Here is a 21,993-nt window from a genome sequence, read left to right on the forward strand (position 1 = left end):
ACAGATGTAACGGTAATGAAATATTCATCTTCATCTTTGCCGGGGTTCTGAGATGTTATATGAGCCCCGGCTACACCCCCATATAGCCCCTGTTGGGGCACTTTGGGGGGGGGGGGAGGCCTTGGTCTAAGGCGGGCAGGCCTCAACGGTGGGAGCCATAACTACCGGGCTAGGCAAGGCGTTCCATTGTGGGATTGTGCGGGGGAAAAGGGACTATTTATAGACATCTGTACATGCGTGTATAGGTTGGTATTTATACTGATGACTCCCTCGAGCGCGCCCCTGAGCTGGCTTGAGCAGGTTATTGGTAGGAATATTGGTAATTTTATGCGCTATTTTGTAAAATGTTTTGAGGCAGGCTTTCCTCCTCCTTTCGGAGAGGAGGGGCCACTGCAGGTCGTTGAGCATTTGTGTCACGCTACTAGTCCACTGGTAGTTATTCAGGGTCACTCGGAAATGAGTCGTCAGTCATACATGTACATGTAGTCCCAACTTATAAATAAAGAGAACCAGCGTTTTATTCATCCAAAGTTTTGGTGATCGTCAGTCACCTTTCTCTGGGCAGTTCTGACTGGTTGCAGTTCCCAAAGGCAAAGTATTTACATGTACATGAACAAAATGTACAATTACCCAGTTATGGGGAAGGGAAGCTACCATGCAGTCCTAAACATACAGGAGTGCAATAATCAACATCTACATCTGTGTTTACATGTACATAGACTGTCTCTATACATGTCTCCTCATCACAGTTCATGATGAATTTGTCACAAATTTTATGATCCATATACATGTACAAATGTATATAACCCCTCTTTAATTCAATGTACATGTATGCTTGGTTGTGTAAAAAAAATCTTCTTATTCAATCACAAACTATATTTTAGAATCATTAACACAGTCTTGCCCGTATTATATTGTCCACATGTGCAGTGCCCTGTACTTTACCTGTGCTAGGAGCTCCTTAGCTCTCCCTCCAGACTGGATATCTAACAAGGCATTGTGAGCATCTTTGATGTTCCCATAGCGGAATGCACACAGTCCCAACTGTACCATGGTACGGTTGTACAGAATCTGTAGGGGCCAAACCAAACAAGTCAAATATAGCTCAGAAATGTGTCATTAATATTATTGACAATTAGATGTAACTTAAAAGCATCCAATGCACATATTAACTTTGTAATTGATTGTATTTCCTGTAAAGGACTCCAGGAAGACTAGTAAACAAACTTTGTATGACTAATGGAGATTCCTAATAAACATAAACATAAACTAGAGTAGTAACATTTGCAAAGCAAATGCATATTGTTTACCTTCGGACATTGTCTGCTTTGTTAATTCTTACTCAAACACATCCACATACATATGCTACTAGTATATGGTGACAGGAGCAGAGCAGACCATGAAATTGCAACATTATGTAACCCAACACCAGTCACCATGGTGACAGACGTCAACCAACCGTGTCATTGGTCATCAGGTCAAGGGTCACTGTTTGGAGAAGAAGAAGAGGAAGAAACTGAGCAAAAACAATATGTTTTCCTTCGGTAAACATAATTAAGGTGCACATGACCTGTGCAGTGACCTACCTGAGTTGGCACGTCGGAGTGTTGGATAGTGTCCTGTAGATGTGACATCAGCATCAGGTCCCTGGCCTCGTACCAGCGCCCGTGCAGGGCGTGGTGGTAGATGTGACACAGGATGGCGCGGGTACGGATACGGTCTGTCGTGTCCTTGGCATAGATGTACTTACACAACTTGTCCATGATGACGGCAGTCTTCTCTTTCTGCCGTACAACACAGACCAGGAGGTACGGTTAACTCTCAAAAAAGTTTGTAAATAATACCTATGAATTTTCTGCACGTTTTTCTGACCTAGTGCTGTTTAACAGTACCACGAAAAATCAATTTGGTACAGGTCCAAAATACCTACATAGTAATCACTAAGTACTGGTACTAAACTGTAGGATATAAATTACAGTGCCCTAAATGACCTTGTGTACACAACTGACATCTAGAGGGAGTGTTACTAACAGCCAACAGATTTTTCAGCTGGTCACACTGAAATGATAGAGAACATCAAGAGCAGCAAAGGAAAACAAGAAGTCAAATACCTTCTCCCCATCAACCATGTCCTTGGCCTCCTCCCCACCCTTTTCTTGAGGAGTCACCTCCCCATCCTTCCCTTCTGACTCCCCATCCTTCTCTCCTCCCTCCTCCTTCTCCTCCTCAGTCTTCCTGACCAGGTTAGCAGACTTGTAGTGTTCGTAGTCGTACTGCAGACGGAAAAGGCATTAAAAAAAGTTTAAAACAGGGCTCAACATCCTTTTTCTGCATACCTGCACTGGAAATTAACACTGAAAATTACAATTTAATTACCTGAACTAGACAAATTTTACCTGCACCACTCAGAATTTAGGAATTATGGAATGTACTAAAAACTTTTCAGAAACCATTTTCATTAGTAATTTTTTATTTTTATTTTGATAAATCCTAAATCTGCTCCCAAACTTCAGCCAACTTTGGTAGGTGGTCAGGGGAAGGTACTGAATGTGTGACAGGCTTTACATGCAGCCCTGGGTAGGAATGGAGAGTTGTACCTTGTAGTACACATGTTCGATCCTGCGCAGGTACACCCTGCAGATTTCTTGAGATGTACCCCGTTCTTCAAGGTACTTCTGAAGACGCACAACAAGCACTTCAATCTTCTTCTCATCCTTCAGCCTGAGAATGGGGTGAGAAACAAAAACATGGTATTGTTACAATGTATAGTCATTCTTCATGGGTCAGAGTTGCAACTTCAGTATCAGGAAGACAAATCTTTGTACATACACACACACATGCAGGTACACACGCACACGTCATGCACTGACTCACACAGGCACACACACACATGCATGTGCACATGAGCAGAAATTCCAACCATTTATCACCATGAAATTATAGTATTTCCTGCTCACTTGGCTGAAATGAGTGGGGAAATATTATTAATGTAGTAGCCAAATTCACAGAACTACATTGTATACATGTATGTTCACAGTGGTGGCAGGTGCAGAAGAAATTTACTGAATTATTTGTTATGAGGTAATGATACATTGGTGGTACAGAAGTGACTGCAAAAACTGTGGATATAAATTCAAAGCTCCGCGAAAATTGAGATGTACATGTACACTGTAAATGTATCTGTATCTGTATAGCCGGTATAACCGCCTTTCGGCCTAACACACCAAATGTACAATACATGTATGTCTACTAGGTATGAAGTGCTTTTCCCATGGACAACACCATGGGGCCTGCCACGGATTCCAACCCACAACCTTCCTCTACACTAGAGCACAGTACCACAAAAAATCAACATAAAATAATCACTAAGTACCAGTGCATGCCAAGTTAAATTCACACTTCCCTAGTGGACTCATACAACACAGAGGCATCCAAAGGACATCTAATATGCAAAAATGATCTTTCAGGGACTGAATTACGATTCTGAGGAAGTTCAGAAGAACATGTGTTAGTCAAATTTTTCTGGTCCATGATTGTACACGTATAGGTCCAGACCTCTACCTTTAACCTCTGTACCAGACTGAGTACATGTTCCTGTACTGTACCTGATGTTACAATAACATGTACGTATGCAGCCCTAACATACACATACACACCCAGTGTACAAAATACTTTTTTGAACCAGGTTGCCCAGTGGGCAAATACAGGTCAAAATCTGCCCAGTGGGCAACCTACAGCAAAAATTAGGTTGCCCATCAGAATTTTAGGTTGCCCCACCTATAAGTTACTACTTTCTTCAAATTAAGTAATGTTACATACATAAGCCCTTGACAATATTTCTAACAGCCTTTAGTAACTTAACTGTTACTAGTAAATAGCCATTAATACCTAAAATTAAAAAGCATCTGCTGGATACAGTAGTGCAAGCCAATTGGGCACGATTTCGGGGGAGGGGGGAGGGCATTCTTAAAATCCAGGTAGCTCACTGGGCCACCTAGGTTCAAAAGTAGGTTGCCCCAAGTAACATTTGGTTGCCCGGGGCAACCAGGTATTTTGCACGCTGCGTGACACCTGATTCTGTTATTGGAGCTTACCTTTCCACATATTCTGTAGAGTGGGCATCACAAGCCTGCAGCATTTTGATGAACTCTTCATCTGCTCTCTCCATCACAGACAGAATACACCCCCGCACACGGAATGGTTCAGTCTGGGCAACAAAAAAAACACACAACAATCAGAGAGTCAAAGTACATCCCCGCACACAGAATGGTTCTGTCTAGTCAACACAAAACCACACAACAATTAGAGACAAAAAAACACCCCCGCATACGGAATGGTTCAGTCTGGGCAACACAAAACCACACAATAATCAGAGAGTCAAAGTACACCCTCGGACACGGAATGGTTCTGTCTAGTCAACACAAAACCAAACAACAATTAGAGACCAAAAACACCCCCGGACACGGAATGGTTCAGTCTGGGCAACACAAAACCACACATCAATCAAACAGTCAAAGTACACCCCCGCAAACGGAATGGTTCTGTCTAGTCAACACAAAACCACACAACAATTAGAGACAAAAAAAACACCCCCGGACACGAAATGGTTCAGTCTGGGCAACATAAAACCACACAACAACCAAAGAGTCAAAGTACACAAAGTCAAAGTCACACGGAATGGTTCTGTCTAGTCAACACAAAACCACACAATATATTATAGAGAGGAAAAACACCCCCGGACACGGAATGGTTCAGTCTGGGTAACACAAAACCACACAACAGACAGAGAGAATACAAACCCGCATTTTGAAAGGGAAATTTTACTGGCAGGCGACGGATTGGTCAAATTTTTTTCATTATTAGCAGCAAAATTACTGCGGAATGGCGGAAAGTTGGACACTGGCTAGAACACTGGTCTGTATCTTTAGGATTGTTAGGAAGTATTTTATCTGAATGCATGTAACACAGGGTGTTAACTCAGGGTGCCATAACTTAGAATGGATTTTTTACTTGCGAGTCTTATTATATGTAAGCATGCTGTGTTCGATACCACCATCAAGGCTGCTTAGAAAAAGGTAAACTCATAGTTTCACAACCCCATACCTTCCCTAAATGATGTTAACCTTTATAACTGACAAATTCTTTTTCAGTATGCAAATAAGATTGAATTAGTAACTCAGTAACTGTTAATTATATTCTCCAACCAATTAATCTTAATATCTAGTAAACAAAATTAATAAACTACATATACATGTATTTCCATAATTGTACTGCAATGTCCCATTCAACTAGTGCTCCTATAATTATTACTCTACAGAGGACATGTCTTGGCTACTCTGTTCTCAGTTGAGAAGGCTGTTTTGGGGGAAGTTCAATGGAGACATGATGTATTGTGCACTTGTGAACCCACCTCAATAGCCTCGGACTCCTCCAGCACATTGGCTCCCACAAAGATGTTCTCATTGTCAGTCAGTATGTCCATCAGCTCTGTGATATAGGTGATGCATCTGTGTGGAGTAACAAAAACAGAGACATTCAGGCCTGGGGCTTGTACATGTCTGATCTTAGTGGGAACTGTGAAAAACATATCCCGGGTTAACAAAGGGCCCGTTTACCCTCCCTCCCTCAATTTTCAAGCTTTTAATTTGTAGGGGTACTGTGCCATCCTGTTTTACACAGTTAAGTCATTGTCTTTGGGGACTGGATGACAGAGACAACATTATTTGTCATATTTCATACATATATATAAATGATGATTTAACTTAAGAGCGAATGTCTGTAAGGATCAAACAATGGTGGCAGGGGTCAAAAAATCGATTTGGCTCAAACTTTGCACAGTGATAGTACTTGGCCCACAACCCCTCAAAATAGCTTTCTTTCCGGTCAACACCAATCGTTGCCATGGTAACGGGCCAAACAAGTTTCGGGGCCATTTTCCCTGATTTAGACATCTGAAAAACATGAAATTTGGCGTAGTTTAAGGCACGATTACGAGCAAGTGCTTTAATATTATGGAAAAACAAAATATGGGCCTAAAAGATCAACTAATCCGCTATTCTAGAATAGAATGGCCTACTTTTAGGCTCTTAATAGATTCATCGGACAAATGGCAAACACTCATTTCTTCCTGTGTCAGACATTTTTCTGACTTTGTTGTCGTTGAAAGCATGGTTATCAAAGTTTATTAACAGACCAAGTGTTCTGAAACCTTGAGTCTCTTTTTAAAAGTCTGCAATTCAGGGGATTGAACTGATCATGAAGTCAAGTTTGTAATACAATAAACTTTGTAAAAGAAAGATAATTTTTGAAAGTGGTGCATGCAGCATATGCAAAACACGTTCAAATCATTCTTCAGAACTTTTGGAAGCCCATGAGATAACCGTTACAACCCTGTGTGATATGCACAGGCTTTTAGCTAGGAGTGTTTTGTTGGGTGTCCATTTTTTTCGTATGCTAAGGCCACACCAGCTTTATTTTATGGATGATATCCGAGCGCGCATTGATTTTCGCCTGTTCTCAAAAAAAAAAGATCACACTGCCACAAATTCACAATACCAGAGCTTTGTGTTCCTGTGGTTTAGTAGCATTTCTATTTTTTGGCTGGAATTTTTATTTATATTTTGCCCGCGCGGACTACATGTACTTTGGGGGTGATCAGAGAATGTCATCCATAAAATTAAGACGGTGTGGCCTAATATAGTATGCACAGCAAAGACGCACGGTGTGCAAGCTTTTAGGGTGGCTTTTTTAAAAATTCATGATGCTCTCTAACGCTACTTTCTGCATTTTGAGGTACAAATTTTGAAGAATTTGAGTTCTTTTCCTTCAGTAAATCATCATTTTTGTATTCATAGTAAGGCTAAAGGTAGGCATGTGTGCATGGCAGGGGTTCAAAGCGTAAAAAATAGGGTGTCTTTAGGGTGTCCTCCCAAAAAGTACAATGTAAGGTGTCCAATTTCTTATTATTTTCAGTACAGGGAGTCCAAAAGACACCGTGGACACCCCTAGCTATAGCTTAAAGCCTGCATATGGGTAATTATCAAAAAGGCCAGAACACCCAGTTTTCAGGGCCCAGGCATGACATGTACACACGTAGGTTGATACTAAAACTAGACCATGTTTGTAGGTTTATGTCTACTGACTTTGCCCACATCTCATCCTTCATGCAGGTGGCAATGTTGGGGTTGTAGTCAAAGATGGACGCAATGATGTTGAACAGAATCTTCACAGTCATCCCCAGACCCAGGTTGTTTTCTTCCGAAATTCTACGCAGCTCCTGGTAAACAAAGATTTATAAAAAAATGGTTAAACAGTGACATAGAGAAACAGCTACTAATGTATATTACTAGTTAGGTACTACCGCAAGGCAAAACTGTGCGGATTTCATATAAATTGGGTTGCGGTAACAATAAAAGCAGATGCATATATGAGCAAAAAAAATTAAAGATGTGCAGGTAAGAATAGTCGTCCTTATGTGATTGTGTGGTAGGCATCAAACAGAAAAGTCTCATCATCAACCATTAAAGCTGCATTTAATTATGTAACATTTCAATGGTACAAAAAGTTAATTTTCTGGTCATTTATTTATATTAGAAAGTAGGTGAATCGACTACTATATTCCAAGCACATGTAAGGGAGTAGGGGAGCCAAAATATTGTTACACCATAGAAGAGTTTAAAAGTGGAAACACAGCTGTCAGCCATGTTTGTTTACATTCTGGTACTTTGTGGTGGCACCACAAACTAAATGTGCTTCATGTGAGCTATTTTAGCACCAACCATAAATGTCAGAATATGAGATGACACACACATGTTGAAAAGTGGAAGTAATCTACATTTAACATTTTCTTCAATTTTTGGTGCCAAAATGTTACAAAAATGATGCCTTAAAACCATATATTATAATGAGCTGTAAAAAAAAGTAATGAGCTAACAGATTCTATTTCTACTGTGTGTGTTTTCCTACAAACCCGAAAACAGATATCCGGCAGAAACACACGTAGTGCTAACAAACTGAACACTCCCATCTGTAGAACAGCTCGCCACAAAAACTCGATACCTTACATGACAAACTTGCTGAACAAACACTTTAACTGACAATCTGTAAATACCAACGTGACCTCATGAATTGTATTATATATAGAAGACTATAGTACGTTACAATTTTTATCACACTTATGTTTATTGATTTTAAATTGAGTTTGATTGATTTTCCATTTTTAACTCCTTAGCACTTTTACCTATTTCATTGTAAATGCCTACCAATTCAGACTTATTGTCTGCAAGAAGGTGTGTGAATTAAGTTTCAAAGTTTCAAACTTACTGCCAGTAGCATGATCTGTTCAGAGCGGTCTGTGCCCTTCTTCCCCCGCGCTGCCAGGATCTCATTCAGTTTCTTCAGCACCACGGCATGGTTGATCTCTGTTCCCTTGGCAAACATTTTGGGCTTCTCCTAAAGCAGAGAGAAAAACAGCAAAATTAACATTTACCCTTACTGCTTTGTAGCCCTACTTGTCCCCCAAAATTGTAGTAATCAGGATGTAACATCCGTGTCCATAATATCACCAGGGTGCATAATATCGCCACCTTGAGAAATAGTGTGCCTAAAGATATTTTTACTGCAACATACCCTAGGTATGTACATTTGAGGTGTGAAGGAGTGCATACCAAAAGTATGTTGCAGTAAAAATATCTTTAAGCACACTTTTTCTCAAGGTGGCGATATTACGGACCCTGGTGATATTATGGACACGGATTATACAGCAATTGTTGCATAGTACAGTGTGGTAATTGCAAAAACACACACATTCAAACAATCATACAAACAGACATTCAAAACATCACTATCAGTCGTGTTCAGATCATAAAAGTTCAACTTGTGTAGGACAAGGGTTCAGAGTACCAAATGAAAGTGGTCTTCTTAGTTAAAAGAGATTGCAGCAAAATTTTGACCAATTTTACAATAGACAGCCCCATTGACCCAAGTAGACCCAGCCTTCTTGCATTGAGGAAAAAGACAAATGTCAAAATCAATGCCAAACAGGTCAACATTTCTCACTTAATTATCAAAAATGTTTTGACAACATGCATGAAAACACATAATACATAATAGGCAGAGATCGAGCAATTTATGTTTCAGCGGTTAGATTAGGTACATGTAATCTTTAATGCTTACAGCTATAGGGAAAAAAATCAGGACAGAGGAAATGGAGCTGTTATGGCCAAATGATTGGCTTATACAGTGGATCAATGGGCAAGTTTGAATGTATCTAAGGCCACAGCAATTTAATTTGTTGCTTCTCGGATCACCCTGTCCTTTTTTTCGTGATTTGCAAAAAAAAAATTTTGGGGGTTCTAAATTAACTGCAAAATGCTTAATGAAAGACATATTTTGGCCAACGGTTGAAGAAAGTCCTTTTCTTCCTAGTTTCTCAAATAAATAAAAATAAAAATTCAGAATCAACTGCAAAATGCTCATATTTTGCCCTGAACAGTTGAAAACAGTCCTTTTCTTCCTAGTTGTTACAATTATTCCATCTTTCAATGCAATGGTAATATCATTAAAAGTTCAAAATTCTTCATTTAAATTTTGAACCAGCCTGGTGTGTTGACTTCATGACTCCTATTGTACCATTTTGGGCCATAATAGGATGCCTACGCCTGTTTTTATTTATTTTCTTTTTCGCCCGCCATCCTCCCATGGCAGGGGCAGCGGCTCCGAATTCCTTCTCCGCCCCTACCCCTGCCTGATTACATGGCATCTTCTACTCTACGACCCGATTCCAGGGACACGCTCTCAGCCAATCACGTATCACAGAGAAAATCTTCAACGCACTTTACATTAATATTTATGAGATGCGCTAGCTATCGGAACCAATCATGTCGGCTATTCAGTGACAAATAAAAACAAACATGGCGTCGTCTCGGGAAGAGAACTTTTGCGATGCAGGCCGCTGCGGGCGTCGGCGGGGCGCTAGCGTGTGCTGGAGGCTGCGCGCGGATCCCGCCGAGCACGGGGAAGGTGTTAACTTGGTGACTTTGCCCCGCACGGCCTCCCCAACGCGTTAACGGGCTCGTCACCGGGCGGCGGCGGAGTCGCCGGCGGGAGGGTGACGTCCCTTCGCCGCCCAAGTCAGAAATGGGGTCATGCCAAATAAGGCAAGCTCATGAATATTAATATTCCTCGGGTCGTAGAGTAGAAGATGCCATGTAATCAGGCAGGGGTAGGGGCGGAGAAGGAATTCGGAGCCGCTGCCCCTGCCATGGGAGGATGTCGCCCGCCCGCTCCATTATTTTTCTAGAAAAATCTGTTAACCAAGAAATTAAATTGGTGTGGCCTTATGGCTCATATTGTAACATTTCTGGCTATCATGGGGTACCTTGGCTTGTTTTTTTTTTATTTCGCCCTGTCACATCATGTTTTTTCTAAAAAAATGTAAGAAACAACAAATTAAATTGGTGTGGCCTAAAGAAGTCAGTTGACAAGTTGTGTTTGTGCTAACATGACTCCTCACCATGGCCATAGGAGCACCCCTCTGCACCTCCGTCCACTCTCCCTCCTCCAGCTCTCTCTCCTCCTCCTCTCTACGCTGTTCCCGCGCCTTACGCTCCTTCTTCTCCGCTTTCCTGGCCGCCTTCGCTGCCTCCTCCGCTGCCGTGGTCCTGTCAGACACGGCGGGAAAGTTAGCATGAACAACTGAGAAAAAAACACACACTACCATTTCCTATTTCATACTGATCTCCTTGCGGTACTGATGCCATTAAGAGAAATATACCGGAGATCCCTAGCCTACTCTGGCTCACTTGTATGGAACGCTCTTCCACAGCATGTTAGAGCAGCACCTACTCTTAGAACATTTAAAAGACTGCTAGTATCGTAACTGACTTTGACTGAACGACTTTGGACGCAACGACTTATGAGTTATTTATTAGTTATTGCCATTTGTTTATTTATTTACTTTGTGTGAGTTACCTTGTGTACAACAATTATTACTTTGTGTTTGCATTTGTGAGCAAGTAGTATTTATGTTATGACCCCCTGACACTCCTCCACGCTCGACCTCTATGAAAAGCGGCTGAAATAGCGGCCGATTAGAGCATGTAACACAGTTACAGATCGAGTTGAAATAAAGGCTCAAACAAACCATGCCTTGGAAAAAATTACCCTAACTCTAGCTTTAAGCTGATTCTATATCATGACAACTCACTGATGACCTATAAAAATTGCAAAATGGCACTGCTAGATATGTTAATGAAGATTAGACACCCAAGAAATACACAAGAAAATGGATGTCATGATCAAAAAGTAGTGGATGCTACATGAAACATTTGACAGTTTTTTAAATCTATCCAGCTGCTTGAGAAACTGTTTTCTTGTGGACTGCTGAATGTTTTACCTATTTAATCACAGTTTTGGTGGTAAACTTGCTGGCTTTTTTTTCTATCATGTGCTAATTTAAACAATAGCTTAGATTAGGAAAGGCGCAGACCTCAAAATTAACAGTGGCCAAGACAACTCAAAATCACCTTTGGACATTTTTGGGACAATTAAAGGAAATTATTGCCAGGTGCAAAAGTCGGAAATGAAAAAAAACTGAGAAGCCTACTTTTTTAAGAACTTGGCTGCCATGTTGGTATAGCCCCCCTCTGGTTCAGAGGAGTCTGAAGATTCACTGTCGGAGTCCGAGGGCCAGTCCAGGTCAGAGTCATCGCTACCCTGTTAGGGAAGAACAGATCAGGTCATACATGTACATATACATGTACATTATAACATTTATACAGGGCACCAAATTCATTTTTGGAAATAGGTGCAATGGTGCACCAAACCTAAAAAAAAAAATGGGGGTGCACCTGCCATATCAAATAAAATAAGGCAGTATTATGTCAGCAAAAACTAATTATGTTTCATTTCTAAAGAAAATAAATACAAGAATCAAGAATAATTAAATAAATTTGATTTTTTTGTGACCTTGGATCTTAAAAGCATGCTGTATACTGTACGTCTTGACATACATAAACCTACAAAAATATTTGGGCACCCACACAAAAAAAATTGGGTGCACTAAGGTGCACGTGCACCCAGTATTTTGAGCCCTGAATACATTAATATAAATTAATACCTTTGGGTTGTTATCATAAAGGAGAAGAATAATATCTGTGATGGAGCTTCCAGGCTGAAAGTTGTCATGAATACCTTGTAAACATTGAGAAGGAATAAAAAGTACACCACCTTCTAATTAGGCAATGTTGATGGATGACATCCACATGCGCATGAATTTTCAACCAATTTTTTTACTGCAGTTTACAGAATAAAGTATCTCTCATTTTAAAGCTTCCAAATTCAAACCGTGTAGAAAAGACTTGGGAAGGGAAGTTAATGGATCTGTACTGTAAAACATGTTGTACCTCGCTGTCATCTGTGTTGGTAGTAATCATAGTAAAAGGTTGAACTTTATTCCAACACACAATTGTACAGGGATATAATAAACTCCTTGGCACTTTTGATCAATTGCTTACGTCACGTATCAGTAAAATCTCGTGTGAATAAGGTCACGTGTTTGTAAACCGTAACTCTCGCGAGATCACGTTGTGAAGTGATTGGTCATTAATTATCCTGATGAAGGCGACAGTGGTCGCTGAAAATTTGATCCCTGTAAATTGTGTGTTTAAAGTTAAAACTTTTGGTCCAACACAAAAAATTCTTTCACCTAGAGCTTTTGACCAGTCACTCTGGTCTTCCTCTCAGTAGACGTCACACTTCAAAGAAGCCATGTGACAAGTCTCACTGGGTCAGTCTACTGAGGAAGACCAGAGTGACTGGTCAAAAGCTCTAGGTGAGAGAATTTTTTGTGTTGGACCAAAAGTTTTAACTTTAAACATGTAACTACCAACACAGATGAACTTTCATGACTGTACAATTGTGTGTTGGAATAAAGTTCAACCTTTTACTATGTAAAACATGCTGTACCTCGCTGTCCCCCCCTTCAGGAACTGACTCTTCATGTCGGCTTCAGCCGGCCCCTTTTTGAACTCAATTTTTTAAAAGCTCTGCCCCATCCTCCCTCTCGGCCGCTTCGCTCCCTTGACATGCGGCCAGTACCACTACGCTAAACTAAAATCCTAGCTAGAACCCTGGAAGGGAAGTTAATGGATCTGTACTGTAAAACATGTTGTACCTCGCTGTCTCCCCCCTTCAGGAACTGACTCTTCATGTCAGCGGCTTCAGCCGGAGCCGCGGGCTTCTTCTTCTCCCGCGGAGCCTCGTTTTCGTCATCAGACTCTGAGTCCGAGCGGTCCCTGTCGTCCTCCGCGGCCTCCTGCTCCTCGCCGGCGTCCGGGTTCTCGCGGTATGACGCGATGTCCGCCTCGAAGTCACGGTTGTACTTCCGCAGCTTCTGACGCATCGTGGTCAGGGCCTTGGAGTTCACCTTGTTCAACTTCTTCCGCCCTTCCCGGTCCTCCCAGGTCTGGGGACAGGGACACGGTGTGTGAGGGTTAAAGATTCATTATTAAAGCTGAATTGTGTAACAGTACTAGGATAATGATATGATATGACATGAATCTTTATTGCATGTTCTTGCCCACATGGGCTAAATGCACCAGAGGATGTCCAGTATGTAAAACATGAGTATTTCATACTGGTACGCTGTATTCTAATGCAAAGCGCTAGGAATCTATACATTACAATAATACTATATACTACCTATCATCTACTGTTAGTTGCCCTTTCTTCTCTTTTTGAAACATTTGGAAACATAATTACATAGTTTGTCTACTGTACATTCGTTCTTATATGACATCAAGTGTTTGAACATGTCCTGCTTTGACATTTTCTTACATATCTTGTCTAATTGTAAAAGTATCGAATAGCTCTTGGCGTTCATCTTTATATAATGTACAGTCAAGTAGAAAGTGTATCTCGTTTTCAACATATAAATGATTACAGAATTCGCACGTTCTATCTTTCAGAGGGGTACGGCTATGCCTGCCGGATTCTATACGATACAAAAAGTCAATTTTCTCTCTGGTCATTTCTTTACAAAGTAAGCTGAATCAAAACTACTACATTACAGGTGCCATTCATGAAGTGGAGGTGCCAAAATATGATGCCTTATGAGTATGTTTAGAAGCTGGAAACACAGCTGTCAGCCATGTTTGTTTACATTCTCGTATTTTGTGGTGGTACGACAAACTAAGTGCCCTTCATGTGGGCTGCTTCAATTGATATTTTGAAAAATCCTCCTTTTGGTGCAAAAAATGTTACCTAATACCCTTATAATGATACGGGTAGTCTTCTTCAAACAGTTTTTTCTATAGCAAGTATGTTTCTAAATGGGTTTTTCACAGAGAGAAGATATTTACCTCATTGATGAAGTCCTCCAGTTCAACAAGAGCTCGTATATAGAACCTGGGTACACCACCCTCCTTTTCAATCACCTACGGGAAAACAGAAAACAGCAATGACACATCAACAGGTATTCAGGTACCCAGTAGACTGTAGTACATGTATATTGTATGTCTAAGACTTGGACTAATATAAGGGGATCAATATGGCCAAGTTTATCACTCTTGCTATGACGTTAACAGTGTTCTCACCAGGCCTTTTGAGCATAGGGGCCCCTGCATAGCGGAGGAACGGAGTGGAGATAAAGCGTTCACGGATGGATTCCAGGCTACCTATGCTGTGATTTGGACCCCCTATGCTGTGATCTGGACCCCTATGCTGTCTTTCAACCAGCATAGGGGTGTTTCTTTGGGGGGGAACCTTCATAAATCTTGCAAAAAATGAAAATATAACGTTAGATCGAAGCTATAGCAAAGGGAAAACCATAACTTTACAAAATCTGCCCCCCAATAAGTGAGAAATAGTGTCTCAGAGGGTTATGAGTCAAAATTTTTAGGCTCAATACACGACTTGTGCCGCGAAAGTTGCCCTTCTGTACCTGACCCCTATGCTGTAAAAAAATCCTGGTGAGAACACTGATTAATGTCAAACCTGGGCCACGATAACATTCAGTACGGGTGTTCCTGGTTGTGTGATAACTCCAGATATCACACAGGGTGCTATTTGGTTATCACAAATGTCAAAATTAATGTTCCAAAATTTAACGCACTGAGCGTTCCACTGTCGAATAGTCAAATACTGCATTTGGACATAGAATTGACGTTGGTTTTTTATTGAGAGAAACCAAATTTTGGAACAACTTAGCCTGACATAATATAGGTAAGCAGTTGGATTTAGCAAAATGCTTAATGCTTGTGTCACTCACCATCACTGTGGAAAATGTTCCGGGCTGACAAAAAGACACCATCACATACATTGTACTAAAAAAAGCCGTCTTCTGAAGCTGGTCAGTAATTTCGTTCGTTTATTTCGATACCCTTTAGTCTTCCAGGGTTCAAAACATATCAACATACAAACATACTAACAGCAAAATTAAAAGAGAATGAACATACAATATATAATCAGTCAGTACACCAAATTTGACTGTATGCGCATGCGTTATCTTAATTTCTTTAAATCTCCAATCAGGTAAAAGATACAAAGCTGAAACGTCATATCTCACATGTGTAAATACATGCAACAAAAAACACTAACTTTCTGTGATTTCTGCAAGGCTTTGGTGAGGTCTTCAAAGGTTTCCAAGACTTTGGATATATCCTTGATCTTCTTGTGGTTCCGCAACTGCTTGATGACATTTTGGAGTTCCTCAAACCTGAAGTAAAACAATGAATATGTGATCAACGGTTATTATGGTATGAAGCTTATTAATAGGAATATTTCAAATTCTAAAAGTGCATTGTATAACAGGAGACTGACAATACAAAGTAATTTTTTATCACAGGATATTACTATTATTACTTGAGAAAGTCAGTTGAGGCAACCCTACTCTCATCTGCCGAATAAACGTACCGGTACGTTAATTTTTTTGGGCCCGAACGTCCACCCGGTACGTTCTTATTTTGCACGATACGTTTATTAATTTTTTGAAAATCAGTAATTTTTTTCGACTACGCGTGAAAAAATCGGCAAATCTTCGACGTGAAGACGTTTATAAACGCATATTGTAGCAAGAAACTTGTCATTTTCGGCGATTTTCGGGCCTGTTTTCGCCGCTTGCATAAATTTGTCTGAATGTTCCATTGTCATGGGTGGTGCTCATCAAAATACGAACTCCTCAAAGCTCTATATTAAAACAAAATCTAACAAACTAAGCAATTCATTTAACATTTAAGGTTTTTAGGTACCGTATTGTATTTGTCGATGTCAATTTACCGCAATAAAATCAAGAAATCGGGTACAATATTACACAGTCTTCCCCGTAAGAAAATGAGACCTTGTTTTCTAAGCAATATTACACTTATATTTCTTACACTTATTCCATCTTACCTTTTGTCCTTGGCACTCCGAACAACTCGTTTAGTTTCTTCTTCATCATCACTGAAGGCAAAAACTCTGGAGAAGAAACAAAAATATAATGAATTTCAACTAAAATAGCCATGATGGTCATAGATATATCATTATGAATTGGCAAGGGATTGTCCCTTGTCAGTTGACCTTTCTGTTAGTACTTATTTGCTATTAATATAAGTAGAACTGTGACATACCAAAAGTATTGAAGTATTCAAAATTCCAAACTGTCTCAGATATATGATGAAAGTACATAATCTAGGTGCTTTGGATGGCACTCAGAAGTCATCCAGAAAATTATGGGCATAAGGGGAGATGCCAAATGATAGGAAATTTAACTATACAATGTCATGAATATGTAAGTATGTGTAGTAGAAAAAGCAGTAGTAGTGTAAATGTTTGTGTAGTAGTAGTAGTAAGTAATGACTGACTTTGCAGTGACAGTAGACTTGGCCTGCACTACTGTCTGCTCCTCAGACTCTGACGATGACTCACTTTCGCTGTCACTTCCCGTGGCAAAAAAACGGGACGACATCTTGCCCCTGAAATAATGAAAAATAAAATTAAACATGTTATGAATACACATTTAGGGAATGAACTATGCTCAGGGATCAAAATACATTTTATCAAGTTGCCCCCTTGGTAATTATATTACCTACTCCAAAAGCAATGTTTCAGGGTGCCGTCAACACCATTTATGCTATTAAGTTATAATAAGTTGGTACAAATAACTGCAATAAAAGTATGATTTTCATGTGCATAATGGTCAAAGCTACAAACGTACGTTTGCACAAATTGATATCTACTAATTACCCATAGTTATAAGAGAATACCTAGATTTTAATAAGGCTATTAGGTTATTCTCTAATAACTATGGGTAATTAGTAGATATCGATTTGTGCAAATATACATTTGTAGCTTTGACCATTATGCACATGAAAATCATACTTTTAAATTGCATACTTTTATTGTTATTTGTACCAAAGTTCTGTATTATAACTTTAAAGATAATTATATTTGGATCAATAAAAAGAGATGACGTCATCCATATGGTCCATAAAATCATGTTCATAACCCTTTTGTACCCAGGTATCAATATTCAGTACAAGTAACTACAACTACAGTTCTTTCTAAATTTCTTTGTGACAAAACGATGGAAAGTTAAAAATGCCAAGTTAGCCAGTGAGGAAACCTTAAATTAATCAAGTTTTGCTCATCTGGACCTATATGAATACTGAGCTGCACAAAAGAATGAAGGAAAGAAAGAAGAAAAATTATGAGGGAGTTGGTGAGACAGCCTGGGAAAAGAGAGAGGAAGGGAGGAAAGAAAAATTTGATTTTCTTTATGATTATAATTTCCCACGCAGTTTACATGCAGTTTTACGACTGAACTGTATGATTCAAAGTCACCTTGTCATTTGACATGGTAACGCTAAGTCTCTGTGGTGAAAAAATCTGAAATGTTACATTTCTTTTTGATATATTGCACAATGCAAATTATTTGCAAGACGTAGCGCATCGGTTTGCCCCCCTCCCACCCCTGACCAACCTTAACATATGCCTGACAGAAAACATCGCGCCACAGCCAAAGACTTGCCACAAAATTGCATTCATATCTACCCGGTGATAACACAGCTGTTGTACTAAGACAAGAGTAGTTTGAATTTTAGGAGAAGCCTACTCACCGTTTGTAGGTCGGTTTTTAGTGAGACACCACAGCCTCGACCACCATGTGCACACACCAAGATGGCGGCTTCTCGTGACGTCACTCCGCGCCTTCTGGGATAGTGTAGGGAGGGTATGAAAGAGTAATGCAGTTTCCCGATACAGCAGAAATCGGCTCGTTTTGAATTTAGCCGTGCAGAATATTTTTAAAAAGTCACAAAAAAAGCTGCTCAGTTTTACTTAAGGCCAATGAAGTATAGGTAATGTTATTGTTTACTTAAAAATTTAGCTGATATTAAGTTCCAGAGTTTAAAATTCCTCCATTCAGTTCCTCAGTGCCTGAGCGAGTGTGCACGTGTGTCTGTGGAGAACTTTAATGTGTGTCGCACATTTCTCACAATTAACTGGTGTTTAAAATGGGAAAGAAGGGGAAAACAGGGCAGCATCGGAAGGACAAGTTCTATAAGTTAGCTAAGGAGACAGGTACGTTGACAGGAATATTGTATATATATATTTAAGCTCTATAATTTGTAGGTATCAAGGTTTCTCTGCTGGTCAGCTGTTTAGGGGGTGGGGGGCATTAGAGTAACTTGGACAGCCACATTTTTTTTTTATTGAAGGACTATGAAACTTTGCTGTTGTGTGTTGATGTAACAAAATATTCCAAGTTGCATAGTGTTTATAACGTTAAGGATCTTTACAGAATTCTGCATAATGTGTATATGTGTAACGTGTGTATTTGTGTGTCTGTGTGTGTGTCTAAATTTGTGTGTGTGTGTGTATTTATATGTGTGTCTGTGTGTGTGTACACATGTATTTGTGTCCTCAAGTGTATTTGTGTGTGTGTGTGTGTGTGTGTATGTGCCGATGTGTATGTGTATTTTTTTTGTGTGACAGTGTGTACACATGTATTTGCGTGTGTGTGTCGACGCACCAAGTGCATGAGGATTGAGTTAACTTGAGTGAGTACTAGTACATGCATGTGCATGTGTGTATACATGTCACGATGTGTATGTATGTGTTCATGTGTGTGTGTGTGTGTGTGTGTGTATCTGTGCATTAATGATTTCCATGTCATTATGTATATGTGTGTGTTTGTTTGTGCATATATGTGTACATTTGTATTTCATACTATTTGCATTGTTTTTTAAGTGTACGACATCAGATCTACTACCTGTAATTTTGTGGGAGAGAAGGGATCAGTCGCAGAGTCAGCCAGATCTGATTATTCTTGTTACGTTTGTTTCCAGGCTACCGGGCGCGCTCGGCTTTCAAACTGATCCAGCTGAACCGGAAATATGGCTTCCTGCAGAGGTCCAAGGTTCTGGTGGACCTGTGTGCAGCTCCGGGCGGATGGTAAGGTGTTCTACTTCTTCTAGGGGGCCCGCAAGCCCTTTTCCGTAGAGCGTAATCGGCGGTTTTAATTCTACGTAGAGGGTAGATGGACCGCTCTTCTCATTTTGCGTAGAGCGTATTCGCCGTTTTAATTCTACGTAATGCGTTGTAGCCACTTGGAATTTATCGTAAAGCGTAATCGAGAGGTTTCCGAATTCAGCGTAGAGCGTTGTCAGGACCCCCCCTTGCAGGCCCTCTTCTGTAGGTAGCTTTTTTTCTGTCATCAGTCTCACTTTTGCAATCCATATACTATAGAAATTTTGAAATCTCGACCAGCTGAAATGCTTTTTTCCTGCACTTTGAGGGACAGATTTCACTGGTACACTAAGCTTCAACTTTTATGACACCTCTTTGCGTATCTTCACATGCCAATGTTGTCCATTTAAGCGGACAGAAAGGGTAAAATTCTTGTCATGAGAGGCAAATTCTGTTAGAATTAGATGATGGAAAGACAGACTGCTCAGTTGGGTTAAGGCGGCCTAGGCTGATATTCATGTTTGAGTTCGGACGTGTGTCTGCACAATTGCCACAAACTTGTTTCGAACCCGAATCATGTTCCACCATGTTCGATATGACGTCATTCGAATAGAACGCGTGTTCGAATTCGGGGTCAGTCGCGGTCATTTGTATGTTTTCCCTGTAAACCCGCGTTGTTACGCATTTTATTCACGGACTATGACATAAACGGCTTTACGCGCAGCTGAAAACAGCATAATTGATCTTTAGAGTAATCCATGTTTACGTATTATCACTTTTTCATCAAAATTGTCCGAGGCTATTTTGCATATAAGTCGATATTTTTTAACTGTGGCGATTTTTTAACGAAAAATGACAGAAAAATAGCTGTTTCTGTCGTTTTTGGCCCAAAAAAACAATGTAACTGTCATTTAACACAAAATAGCCTCGGACAAAAATAATAAATAGGGGGTTGGCTTTCTACTTGTAAAATACCATGATGAAAGGTGTTGCTACCGCTTGCGCGTAAAGCCATGAAGTAAACAGCTTTTTTTAAACCAAAATGTTGATTTTTAACCCAAAAATCCAGCAGTAGTAAAAACAAATTACCTTTATTCAATGTGTTTCAAGTACTACTAGAACTGTGTGAAGTTTAGTTGTGGTGCGACCAAGCTATCAAAAGTTACAGGCATATGTATGAAATACTACTCATAGTATGCCATAGGCTGCCTTAACCCAACCGAGTGGCTAGATTGGTAGGGTTTTGACTTTGAGGTGTCATCATTAACAATAATCACTAGGGGGCGCCTGCATCCCTTTTCTGTAAGGTGTACTGGTAATGAGCTGCTGTTTCAATACTACACAGTATGATTTGTAACTGGGCAAGGCTTTTCAGTATTATGTACCATTTTTTCACCACAAATCGAAATATTCTGATTCAAAAATAGAAACTTTTTGCATCATCATCATGTTACATAATGCAGCATTTACTTAGTAAAGGCTCAAAAGACTTTTATGCTACATGGAAAATTATCTGCATCACTCAGAACTTAGGAAGACTTAAGTATGGATTTAAGAGCATTGCCATTATTTCTTTTATACTCCATAGATGCACGTGGCAATAGTCAATGCAGCAAGTAAAATCCAGATAGATACATGTAGTATTACATTTGTACATAAACCCAATACTACATGGACCGGTACAAGTTAGGTGCAGGTCTACATCAGAAATACCTGCACAGCTTCAATTTTATTTGTACTAATATATACACAGGTGGTATTTCAAGCCCATCATTTCAATGTATTAAACTGGTGTGGTGTAATGAATATTTTTTTCTTGTTGTTCAGGCTCCAAGTTGCTGCCAAGTACATGCCAGTGTCCAGTCTTCTTGTGGGTAGGTTGTTTATTCTGAATTATTTTTGAAATGATGTGTTAATCTTTCCCAGCGTAGGATATTGGCGTTTTCCTTTACACAACCAGTAATGCCTCTCACTGCTTGCATTTCAATGTCTATCAGACACCTTTCTCACAGCTTCTGACTGTAGTACTGCTTCTCACTGCTTGGGGGCGCTTTTGCATCAGAACACTGAATAAACCTGGCTAAGTATTTGTATCTCCCCTTGTGTTCTCTCTTGTATTATTATAATTTTTATATAGTTGTATAAATATAGAATACAACACGGGGTATTCCGTATCGCCCGAGGTATCGGCCTGACCGCGGGTCGGATCGCCCGATGGCCGCAGGCGGGAGGGCGATCCGACTCGCGGGATGGCCGGGACCGAGGGCGATACGGAATACACCGTGTTGTATTTTATTTATGTCATACCCACCCAAGAAAACGCGCCTTTCAATGCAAGATGAGCCAAAAGTTGGTGCCCCTTAACCCTCAAATGCAACAACATCAGTTCTGACGTTCGGATTCTGTATTCGAATTTTCGAAAGGGGCACAAGCGGGTAGGGCAAAACGCGTTCGAGTCGTTTTATGGAAGCCATGGAAGCGTTCGATAACGGGTTCCAGACCGGGCCGTACCGTAAAGTACGGCCTGGTCTGGAACCCGTTATCGAA

General features: G+C 40.2%; 2 protein-coding genes across 2 annotated transcripts in view; one reads left to right on the top strand and one right to left on the bottom strand.

The window, feature by feature from the left end:
* The window catches only part of LOC109469564 (eukaryotic translation initiation factor 3 subunit C-like), a 25,040-nt gene extending 6,853 nt beyond the window's left edge, over positions 1 to 18,187 (bottom strand). Inside the window, exons 1-16 of the mRNA XM_019768099.1 lie at positions 18,096 to 18,187; positions 16,842 to 16,952; positions 16,390 to 16,455; positions 15,598 to 15,715; positions 14,361 to 14,435; positions 13,175 to 13,465; positions 11,606 to 11,715; positions 10,514 to 10,661; positions 8,323 to 8,451; positions 7,143 to 7,276; positions 5,411 to 5,507; positions 4,095 to 4,207; positions 2,598 to 2,721; positions 2,112 to 2,273; positions 1,587 to 1,784; positions 946 to 1,071 (exon numbers count right to left, since the gene is read on the bottom strand). Coding sequence (XP_019623658.1) covers positions 946 to 1,071; positions 1,587 to 1,784; positions 2,112 to 2,273; positions 2,598 to 2,721; positions 4,095 to 4,207; positions 5,411 to 5,507; positions 7,143 to 7,276; positions 8,323 to 8,451; positions 10,514 to 10,661; positions 11,606 to 11,715; positions 13,175 to 13,465; positions 14,361 to 14,435; positions 15,598 to 15,715; positions 16,390 to 16,455; positions 16,842 to 16,945 — 1,995 coding nt within the window. The 5' untranslated portion in view covers positions 16,946 to 16,952; positions 18,096 to 18,187. The remainder of the gene's footprint in view (positions 1 to 945; positions 1,072 to 1,586; positions 1,785 to 2,111; positions 2,274 to 2,597; positions 2,722 to 4,094; positions 4,208 to 5,410; positions 5,508 to 7,142; positions 7,277 to 8,322; positions 8,452 to 10,513; positions 10,662 to 11,605; positions 11,716 to 13,174; positions 13,466 to 14,360; positions 14,436 to 15,597; positions 15,716 to 16,389; positions 16,456 to 16,841; positions 16,953 to 18,095) is intronic.
* A 228-nt stretch (positions 18,188 to 18,415) lies between these two features.
* Positions 18,416 to 21,993, top strand: part of LOC109469563 (pre-rRNA processing protein FTSJ3-like) — a 29,633-nt gene continuing 26,055 nt past the window's right edge. Inside the window, exons 1-3 of the mRNA XM_019768098.1 lie at positions 18,416 to 18,558; positions 19,326 to 19,431; positions 21,274 to 21,320. Coding sequence (XP_019623657.1) covers positions 18,492 to 18,558; positions 19,326 to 19,431; positions 21,274 to 21,320 — 220 coding nt within the window. The 5' untranslated portion in view covers positions 18,416 to 18,491. The remainder of the gene's footprint in view (positions 18,559 to 19,325; positions 19,432 to 21,273; positions 21,321 to 21,993) is intronic.

This window comes from Branchiostoma belcheri, unplaced genomic scaffold (assembly GCF_001625305.1).
Source record: "Branchiostoma belcheri isolate BF01 breed outbred unplaced genomic scaffold, Haploidv18h27 scaffold208, whole genome shotgun sequence".
NCBI lineage: Eukaryota > Metazoa > Chordata > Leptocardii > Amphioxiformes > Branchiostomatidae > Branchiostoma > Branchiostoma belcheri.